Here is an 11,144-nt window from a genome sequence, read left to right on the forward strand (position 1 = left end):
ACGTCACCCATAGGATTCTGCAGAGTTGCCGAGAAGCCCTTAGTAGGCGGAGTCGGCCACTAACGGCTCGACAGTGACGTCAACTCCCGCCTTCTCCAGCCTGCTCCAAATAGAGAGGCGAAGTCACGCCCATCTACTTCCGATCCATGGGACCCCGGAAGCGAAAAATTATACATTGAATTCAATGGAGAGAGAAAACGTATCTTTTGATCCCGTTTGAATTGTGCCACGAACTACACATATGATGTTTGTCAATCTTAAACAATCATTTCCATGTCAAAAAAGTCACATTTTGTCGTAAAACTGTTGAAATATAAGACTATGAAAAATACGCGACTACAAAGACTACAAATCCCAAATCCCATTCTGGGTCGCGCATGTGATGTCACAGGCGATAATGCTCCAAGTTGTTGCGACTTGTAATTAAAGCGAAGAAGAAGATTTCATAACTGATTTATTCCCTCCAATATATAAGAGATTGCTCCAATAAATTCACTTTTACAAGATGCCTGTGTGCTTTGTACCATGTTGTAATCACAAAAGTGATCATACCACTTGCTCGTTCTATCGCTTCCCGTCTTATGAAAGGAACAGGAGTCGCTGGATCAGACATATCAGGTAATATCATAGGTAATATACATGTTGTGCATGGAACATAGTCAAGTTAGCTACCTAGCTAGTAGCGACGAGTAGCGAGCACGTTAGTTAGCATTACATTACTTAGCCTTGTCATTTTTAGTAGCCTTACCATTAAGTTATTATTTTATTACATGAAGTACACCAAAATGTTAAACAGTAAGAGTAGTCATCATGGTAAGTATTTCGTGAAACATTTGAAGAGTGGCCTACTGCGCCCTCCACCGGGTGCTAAGGAAGCAGTTCAGGGAGAGTCGAAGGAAGGCAGGCAGGCAGGGAGCTTTGCATGACATTCTTCTGGACATGTGTCATTGTGATGACAGTGAGAGTGAGTCAATCTGTTGGTTGGAAAGACAGTAGTTGAGTGATTACTGAGAGAAAATTATTAAAAGAGATAATTATTCAGTGTTGTTACTTTAAAGTGTTGTTACTGACCTTTTTCTCTTTTATTTTCTTTACCTCACCTGTAACTGCTGAGACCCTGAGGAACATGCACACTGGACTGACCTGCTCTGGCAACCTGATTTCCACTGTACGTAATAGTATTTGGTTATGGTATATTATTTATATACATCAAAGGCACAATGCACCCCCCAGAGAGACACATGTATTGAGTGTGATATTTTGCATAGGTCATGTGAAATCATCTTTACATACTAGAAAACTGTAGGAGCGGCAACTTGTTTTGAAATTGAATTTTTAATATCCGATAATAAAGTTGATCTGTTTTCTTTATTCTTCTCTCTTCCCAGCTCCATCCATCACCATTCTCTGTTACTGCAGGTCCTGCTTGCTAATCAATGCTTTATTTTTTTACACAATTACAAATAAAGTCAATGTATTGTATGACATGAAGTTGTGCTTCATTCTGAGTCAATAATAAATTGATTCTGCCTTCAACTGCAAAATGATGGTGGACTGCACCGACATCCATGTAGCTGCCCCCCAGTAAGATGAACCAAGCAAAGCTGACACTCAACATACAGCTGTGCTCTTAAGTTGACATGAAGAATTTGTGAAATATTGGTAATTATTTGGAAAAAATGACTGACGATGCAGAAAACTTTTTTTATTTAGGAACAGTGGTCAGGTGAAGCATTTATCACTACATATGTGTCACACTTAAAAGGCCAAACACACTGGCAAAACACACCTCGTTTACAACTCCCCAGTTGACAGCCATGACTCCGTCTAAATTGTACCCCCCAAGCACCCTCTTCATGAGGGACGCGCATGGAGTGGATGAAAGTCCCGACCTCAGCACAGCACCAAAATTGCTGGCTGTCAAGCTGCCCTGCCTGTGTAACTGCCACTGAGGATTTGTCCGCTGTCCTACGGTGGCTGTCTGGATGGCAGCTTGCTGGTCTCTGCTCAGTCGCATTGAGGCAAGAATTGCCTCAAGCCCCCGACCCCCACGCTCCTTCACCAGCTCCGGCACGTTGAAAATGGCCTGATGTTGAGGCTGCAGCTCTGGCTCAGGTGACAAAAGCCATGCCATGCCACGCTGCGCCCCTCAGTGCAGACCTGAACCAGTCTACTTCCTCAGTGGCGATGTCTCTGGCCAGTGGGTTGTATGTCTCCTCTTGCTGTTGGTAGAGTTGAGACACCGGCTGGACTACTTTTGAAGTGCCAGGCTTCCTCCACTGGCACTCAACTTCTGTGGAGCTGATCTGCCACATGGCAAATATTGCCAATGCTGCAGCGTGGCTGCATTTGTACATCCCCCGTGCACAACCACAGACAGCGCTCTGCATCACGCCATCCTCTCCCATGTAGATCTGTACAAATAAAGTAAGTACCATGTTTGTTAACATGCTATAATAGATTGAATGAGTAATACAAGGATGGTCCGGATCTGGGGGTGGGAGGGTTTATTTTTCCATAGTTTTGTCCTCTTGTCTGATTGTTGTTGTTTGTTTTTTCTGAATTTTTTGTAATTTGTGTTGTATTGGTTGTGAATGTACATTGTATTTTTTTAAATGTGTATTACATTTTTGAAAAACATTTGATCAACAAAAAAGGATTTGGTCAGGATCTAGACTCAGTGTGTAGTTTATGAATTAATCAATGCTCTCTACATTAGGAAAACATACCAGTGTACCAGAGGGAGTCACACACAGCTGTGCCTAGATAACCAAACAAATTGACAAGATAACCAAAATCCTTGAATCTACACACAGCAAATAAACTCAAATGACACAACGAGATGTAAAAAGGAGATCACACATATAGTCGATATAAAACTGGCCGCTTCAATCTGAAGAGCAACTAAAACAAAACACGGGAGTGTACCTTGTTCTTGTGAACACTAATGTTATCCACAGCATACACACCCGTATACAGTACACCCGTTCTAGGTTCTGATTGGCTCTCTAGGTTGGCATTCTAGCTTCTGACTGGCTCTCCAGGTTGTCAATCACAGCCGTGGTTCATATTATGCTAGTCGACTCGTAACATCGCTAAACTTTTTTTCTTGAGGGTTTTCTCAGTCAACTAATGCTATTGATAACAGTAACATAAATTAACACAGCCCTGCACACTGCAGTCATTATATGCCGGGTCTGTGGTTCATCATCTTCTTTTTCATTCTCCTCCTTATTGACTGACATTAACCTTAAACATTGCACTCATATTACTCACCGAAACCTTGTAAAGCCGGTCCCGCATGCTGGCTCTTACAGAACCGACTAACTCCCCTTTCGTGTATGTAAAGCTCTCAACGTGCCCAGACTTGTAGTGATTTTCACCTCGTTTTATACTTTTATTCTCATTCTGAAAGAATGAGGTGAAATGTGCCAACATGGCGGTCATCTTTGTGTTGGTGACGCGTATTGTGCGGGACCAGAGACATGTAGTTCACTGAGCGGCTTAACACAAAAAAATGTGTTACTTCACAGTTTTACCACACAATTTAATTTTTTTGACTTGCAAAATGTTCTTTTAAATTGACAAACATCATATGTGTCATTCGTGGCACAATTCAAACGGGATCAAAAGATACGTTTTCTTTCTCCATTGAATTCAATGTATAATTTTCCGCTTCCGGGGTCCCATGGAGGCTCCCGGAAGGGGAGGGACTTCGCCTCTCTATAAGGGCAAAGAGGCAGGACCTCCTGCCACCGAGCTGAAAGTTCCAGAGCTAGCTGAAGCTACCAAGCTAAGCTAACATGCTCCCCATCTTCACACTGCCATGGCATTTTACGTTTCTAAGGTAAGCGGACATGAAACTACTCTAAACTATAAATAATAATCTAAGTTATTGAGTTTTTAGCATAATACTTCAGAATCTTAAAATCCCTTAACGTTTGTATGCAATTGTGCTAAATTCAACACTGGAATCAAGCACATATTAATATGTTTGCATGACATTAGTTATTTGTATTTTGATATCACTTAATTATACGTTTAATACATTTAAGTCAAGCTAAGGTACATGTGATGGTAGCTAGTTAGTGCTCTTACCTGTGAGGCCTCCTCCAAACAGCATAATAACCAGACTGTATCATTAAAACTAAGTACCAGTTCTAGATCCTTGAATTTAGACAAACAATTCAAAAGACAACATGTATTTAAAGACCAATCTTTATTTGAATGTGCCTCTTAACCTGATATTAGTTATACAGTAATAGTATTGACAATCTAAAAAATGTTAGCAACTCAACAGTCAACTTTATGTTTCTTATTGTCTAAAGCATTTATTATTTTCATTTTCCCCCTCTCATATTCAATGTGGACGGATGGAGACAGCGTGGTGTCCAGAAAACTGCAGAGACTTCAGGGAGAAACCTCCGTGTGATGGACGTCCTGTCTGTTGGTTTGGAGAGGACTGAGGGTCTTTCCTCAGTGAGGGGAACCGGGCCTGATGGAGGAGCCCATGCTGGGCAAAGCTGATACCAACTGCACAGGCCTAGTCTGTCAGTTTATTTGACTAAATGTGTTTACTTGTACATTTAATAGTTTTACACCTTCTGTCCATATGTGCTTTTTATTCAAAACATGTTTGATTAAGTTTTGGTTCACATTTCAATAAATTGTATTTGTATTTGCACTCCTTTTGCCCATTATTCTGACTGAAAATGTTAGATTACACATTCACATCTGACTGAAGATTGGCCCCATTTATTTGTGACGTTGCAAACCCTGCGGTACAAGGCACAAGTGATGTGAAGCTCATAAAGCGAGGCAAATAGAAATAATTAGCTGATGGAGTGTAGATGTGGAAATAGGTGCATTCAATCAGCTGACTGTTTTTACAATAAAAGTAGTTTCTTAGTGTACTGGTCTTAAAATCTCACAGCATCACCTTTTAATTTTCCTCTTGGATGTTCTTCTTGACCCTCAGAGAAGGAGAAAATGTTGTGTCTTTCAGGCATGTCCTTTCCTAACAAAAGTTACAGGAAACATAAAACATATTATTGCAGAACAAGTGTGTTATTTATGAAAGCGGTGTGTTTAGTCGCTGTAGATATAATTATTTTGTAATTGTAATTATTATTTTTTTATTTCAACAGTGAGCTACAAAGACAATCAGATTATGAATGAAAAGTATGAAGTTCATCAACATTGAAATTAGGGGTGCACCGAATGGGAAATTCTTGGCCGTAACCGATACCGAAAATAGGAAACAGTTGGCCGAAAACCGAATGCCGAAAGGCCGAAAATGATTAATAGAAATATATATATATACATATATATATATATATATATATATATAATGTATACATTTTTTACCAATGTTGTTCAGCTGCTGATTATGAAAAAAGACATGATTATGGCAAAACTTAACTTAAATAATAATCACTATTATGGGTCCATAAAACATTTATTCAGCACTTTTGAATGCATACAGTACATTAATTCCAAGTCAAGAGCATTTTATTTTCTCTGTTGGATAACTACAACAAAGTGCATTCAGAACAAAGCCAAGGTGCTTTAAAACTGCATAAACATCTAGGCCAGTAGGCCTACAACAAAATAGTGTAAATCAAGACTGTAATAGCCAGGCCTTCAACAACAACAAATGCACCTATAAGTGCATGCATACAAATGTGCAAACTGGATAAATCCACATGAATGTAACTATTTAGAAATGAAATTACAGTTGAATTTCAAGAATCTGTAAATAAGGCTGTCTGTCCTCATAAGCAAAGTAGTACACATTGTATAAAGATACATAAAGTGAAAACTGGATACAAAATCCATAATCAATTACAAATTAAATTACAATTTCAAGAATCTGCAAATAAGGTGGTCTGTCCTCATGAGCAATGTAAACAACATTGTATCATTTAGATACCGAAAGTACAATATATTGAACACTGTGCTGCTGTCATTTCCCACTAATGATAACCTGAGATGGTGAATTATAACTCACAATGAAAATTGTTCAGGAAAGTGGGTATAGAGTAGACATTTAGATTAGAACTAGATAAGCTTATGATAAGCCAGCCTTGTCTACTTATTAAGGAAAAGTGGGAGGTTATTTTTAATGAACAGTAGCTTCTCTGCTTTATCAGCCATAAGTCTGTTCCTCTTCTCATCAAGCACATGAGAGGCAGCGCTGAACAGTCTCTCGCTGTCAGTGCTTGTGATTTGATCTTACTCCGCATATTTGTCCGGGTGTTTTCAAGTGGTGGAGTAATCCCGAAGTGGTGAAAGTCTTTGCAGTTACACCCCCTCGAGAAATGTCAGCTGAACACGTTTTACAAATCGCAATCCGCGCCTCTTTCGCTGATATTTTTAAATATCTCCAAGCGCCAGACATGTTGGCTGTGAGCCAGCCGCGAGCATGGTCGCGCGCCGTGCTTGTCGCCGCGTTTTGATTACGTCATCACAACAACACGTTAGCTTACCAACGTAACCCTGTTCCCTGACGTTCGGTGATATTTTTCGGCGGCCGAATATTCGGTGCATCCCTAATTGAAATATATGTTATTATCAAAATAATATTTAACTGTTATTAAAACGTAGTGCAACTGTAGAAGCTTGCTCTGTTGTCTCACTGAAAGAATAACTTTTACCACTTTTTTTGAACAATATTCAGAGATAAATAGTAGCAGTTCTCACTATGTCTTAAATATCTTTGCCTTTAATACATTAAATTAGAAAGCTGACAAAATGATATTGCTTGTTAACATCTAAATGTAACTTTTTGCACAGAAAAAACCCTCAACTTCACTGGTGTGTAGGTGATCTAGTATTGTTTAATGGAATGTATATCAGTGTATTAAAGTCAATACTTCATTCATTTAAACCAATATCTTTCTTGATTCTTTGCACAGTATGAAAAAAAGAGTCTTTGTACCTGAGCTGAAGTTCACTGCTGTGAGGAGTCCAGTTCTGTCTCTCACTTTCTAGTCCAGCCTGCCTGCGTCACCTGGACACCTTAAACAAACAGATATATATGTAAAGTACCATGTGTACAATAGGGCTGAACGATCTATCGTTTTAGACCGAAAATCGCGATCTCAGACAACACGATTTTGGGATCGTCAAAGCTGCGGTTTTTCTTGGTGCATAATAATAATAATTTCGTCAATAATTTCACATGAATGCCCAAGGCTCTGTGCCAGCTACCAATCAGAAAGCTGCAGCCTGCGCGTGACCAGATGACGTGTTCTCCACCCCAATCAGTGTGTAGCTCGTCATTAAATTTCAAGCATGGCAGAAGCGGGAGCAGAAGCGGAGCCGACTAAATTAATACCAAAAAGAAACAGCACGTCGGTCATTTGGCAGTATTTTGGATTTGAGGATGATGATGAACACCAGAAACAGGTGATGTGCCAAACATGTCGTGTAAAAGTGGCTACATCGGCTGGCAATACCACCAATTTACATCGCCACTTGAGAGTTCACCACCTGAACTTGTATGAGCAGTGCATGGCGAAAAAGAACCGTGAAACATCAAGCAGCAGCCATACTTCGGCAAGTCAGCCAACAATAACATCATCGTTCGCCAGTGTGACGCCTTATGAAAAAACTAGCCGAAGACACAAGGAGATTACCGCTGCCGTAACGACTTACATATCGAAGGACATGGTGTCTGTAAACACAGTGACCAAAGACGCATTTAAAAGTTTGCTACGCACAATGGATAAGAGGTATGTTCTGCCCTCCCGCACATACTTCAATCAAGTTGCCATCCCACAGCTCTACACAGAATGTAAGGCCAAAGTTCTAAATGATCTGGAAAACACTGAGTTTTATGCGTCAACTACTGATCTGTGGTCAAGCAGAACGACCGAGCCCTACATGAGTTTGACCGTGCATTTCGTCAACGCCAACTTCGAGTTGTGTAGCCGCTGCCTGCAGACAGCATACTTCCCCACTGACCATACAGGGAAGAATATTGCCATGGGGCTGAAGGAGTGCTTGGCCAACTGGGGTCTAAAAGAAGAGGCCCAGACGTGCATAACAACAGACAACGCTACAAATATGATCAAAGCAATGGAACTTAACCAATGGACCAGACTGCAGTGCTTCGGACACAGGCTGCATCTTGCAATTGGTAAGTACAAGAATGTGTGTTCGTGCGAGTGTGTATGTTTACAAAGTTACTACAAGTGTGAGAGTTCGTATTATCCTCGCAGAGGCCCTAGTCTCTGCTATATTACTCTGCCCTCAAACACAGTTGGGAGGGGGGAGGGACGAAGCGCCGAGAGGTTTGTTGTCAAGCTGTAGTTAGCTGACCAACTGTTAGCGCAATGCTACTTTAACATACTGTTTATCCTTGTGACAAAAATGAACCCTTTCATGGGTAAACTTTAAAACCTCCCAATACTGCTTGCTTCTGTTTAATTGCGGATTGCCGAGAGATGCAAAGGCGGTCTCCCCTATTTTTGAAGCCCTTACTAATGGGTCAATGACGTTTTTGTAGTAGCAGATGTCAGGGTGGTGCAACAACAGCTGATGCCACTATATTACGAATTAAATGATTTTTTGTTTTTTAGTGGAATATCTAAAAAGCATATTCCTTGCATGTACATTAATTACCAATTACAAATTAATTTATGGGCAATAACTTACTGTGGTAGTACCACCTGACGTCTGCTGCTAAAAAAACGTCATTGAACTTAATACAAGATGACAACAGATGTAATCAATATGTTATGAATTCTGTGTTATGAGCTATCCTTATGGCTTTTCATACTGTAATACATGTAATGTTTTCCACCAGAAAATGCTGTCAAAGATGATCAAAGAATCAAACGGGCCACAGGACTTTGCAAGCAGCTGGTTGCGGTCTTCACTCACAGCTGGAAGAAGAAGAGGGCATTCAAACAGGCACAGCAAGACTTAAACCTACCTCAACAGTCACTGGTCACTGAATGTCCGACACGATGGGGCTCCCGGCAGAAAATGATTGGGAGGGTGTTGGAGCAGAGCAAGGCACTGTGCCAGGTTCTGTCTGAAGACAGGAAGACGCGGCACCTGATCCCCACTTGGCAAGACATAGATGTACTTGAATCTGTAAACAATGCCCTCGGTCCTCTTCAGGAGTTCACAGACGCCCTCTCAGGTGAGGACTACGTAAGCGTGTCATACCTGAAGCCAGTGCTCCATCTCCTCAGAACAGCAACGCTTGCTGAAACTGACCAGGACACGAATCTCACCAAGGAGATCAAATCAAGAGCTCTCCACTACATTGAAGAGAAATACAGCGACCCAGTGACACAGGAGCTCTTGGACATCACATCCTTCCTTGATCCAAGATTCAAGACAAGCTACATAAGCGAAGAGAATGTCCCATACATCAAAGACAGAGTGAAGATGGAAATGGAACAGGTGGCACAAAAGGTAAGCTGTCCTTTTTCTTTGTTGTTTCAAAATAAAACAAAAAGTTGTATTTTTAGTTTTTTTTAACTATACTCTACTGACATTTTAAACTTTTAGACAAAATGCCTCGTTGGTCTTAATCACAACTGATAGCAAAACATTGATGCCTCTTATTACTGTGTGTTGTAGGAGCAGAGGGCTTGTGTCACAACCCATACCATGCCCCTGAGTGCAGAAGAAGAACCACCATCCACCTCTACAAAACGAAAGCGGTCACTGGGCAGCTTTTTTAAGACCAAGGTGGTCCCTGCTTCCTCTACTGTGCAGTTGGAGGATACCATTAAAGCAGAACTGGACAACTACCTCATAACTCCTACCATTGATGGAGAGCAAGATCCACTGGCCTGGTGGAGAGTGCACAATGTCAACTTCCCATGGCTTAGCAAGTTGGCTCGTAAGTACCTTTGCATACCAGCAACGAGTGCACCATCAGAGAGACTGTTCAGTGCCAGTGGCAATATTGTCACATGTCAGCGTGCATGTCTGAAGCCAGCAAAGGTTGACATGTTGGTTTTCTTGGCCAAAAATCTCTGAAGGGATGAAGGGGAAGATTTATTGATTTTTGTTGTTGTTCTTCTGCACTTTGCCCTGAAATCTCTTATCGGCACCTTACCCTGACATGTCTTTGTTCCATTAAAAAAGATGTTCACTCTTTTTTACTTATCTTTTGTATACAGACTAGATGTAAAATAATTTAACCAGTTTGACATCTTTTCTTGATGAGGAAAATGTAGGGTAATTTAAACTTTTTAAATTATTATGATTATTATTATTATTTATTTTTACTACCTTTACATTTCACTTCCTCTTGCCACTTTATTTGAAGAAGAAGCACAGGTTTCTGAATACACGGGTTGAATATCTGTAACTGCTGCTGATGTTGATGTTCATAAGCTAGCTCCTTTGAGCCATTTTGCACTACTTTTAAGGTAAGACTTCTTTTTTTGCTCCACTTTGTTGTTATAATTTATAATTTGTATGTAGCCTACGTTATTTTACAAAAGTGCAATTATTTTGATGCTGCTGAGCCATTGATCTTTTTAATGCTTGATATTTTGTTAATAAACAGTCTTGCATTTGAAATCTGTTGCCAGCCGTTTTCATTCTTGCATTATCTTAATGAAATTCATTGTTTTAATTAATTTACACTGAAACTTGATTTAAAGAAAATAAATCGTGGTTGAAATCGAAACCGCAATCTCTGCCAGAAAAATCGCAATTTCAATTTTTTCTTAAAATCGTTCAGCCCTAGTGTACAAACAATATAACTGATTCTCTTCTGTTGAACATGTTGGATTGTGTATTGTCCGAGTCAGGGTCCTTTTTATTTTACTCTAACTTTTGAAGTTGTGTTACCAATGCTTACTGTTCATTTGATTTCATTTGATAATGCAATTAATAAAAACAATAAGGTTTGGGTTCATTCTTCATGTAAGCTCAATAATGAACTCCAGCTCAACCAACCATATTGTAATATCTAAGTAATCATCTTGAAATATGACATTAATAATTGTAATATACACACATCTCATTGTGAGGTTGATTTCACATACACTACTGCTTAAACATTAGCTTCTCTACATACTTGAGCATAGCCAATTTAAATTAACCTTAGCGATGCATACAGTTCCTACCTACATAATAAAATATCTCTCTAAGTTACAAGGATGACC

General features: G+C 40.0%; 1 protein-coding gene and 1 long non-coding RNA gene across 2 annotated transcripts; both read left to right on the plus strand.

The window, feature by feature from the left end:
• Window positions 1-3,738: 3,738 nt before the first annotated feature.
• Window positions 3,739-4,684, plus strand: LOC307015928. The gene is made up of 2 exons (XR_013801680.1): window positions 3,739-3,847; window positions 4,384-4,684. It is a non-coding gene; the product is annotated as an uncharacterized lncRNA (long non-coding RNA).
• A 3,300-nt stretch (window positions 4,685-7,984) lies between these two features.
• LOC307015927 (E3 SUMO-protein ligase ZBED1-like) lies at window positions 7,985-10,716 on the plus strand. Its single transcript, XM_079644891.1, has 3 exons — window positions 7,985-8,143; window positions 8,813-9,432; window positions 9,601-10,716. Exons 1-3 carry the CDS (start codon window positions 7,990-7,992, stop codon window positions 10,003-10,005), a joined length of 1,179 nt encoding a protein of 392 aa, XP_079501017.1. The 5' UTR covers window positions 7,985-7,989; the 3' UTR covers window positions 10,006-10,716.
• Window positions 10,717-11,144: the final 428 nt, after the last annotated feature.

This window comes from Notothenia rossii (genome assembly GCF_949606895.1).
Source record: "Notothenia rossii genome assembly, chromosome: 8".
Lineage (NCBI taxonomy): Eukaryota > Metazoa > Chordata > Actinopteri > Perciformes > Nototheniidae > Notothenia > Notothenia rossii.

Excerpts from the sequence above, each read along its gene's own strand:
- LOC307015927 (XM_079644891.1), top strand. The coding sequence starts at position 7,990 with ATGGGGCTGAAGGAGTGCTTGGCCAACTGGGGTCTAAAAGAAGAGGCC. Across the intron at positions 8,144-8,812 it reads CAGGCTGCATCTTGCAATTG|AAAATGCTGTCAAAGATGAT; the intron begins GTAAGTACAAGA and ends GTTTTCCACCAG. Across the intron at positions 9,433-9,600 it reads TGGAACAGGTGGCACAAAAG|GAGCAGAGGGCTTGTGTCAC; the intron begins GTAAGCTGTCCT and ends TGTGTGTTGTAG.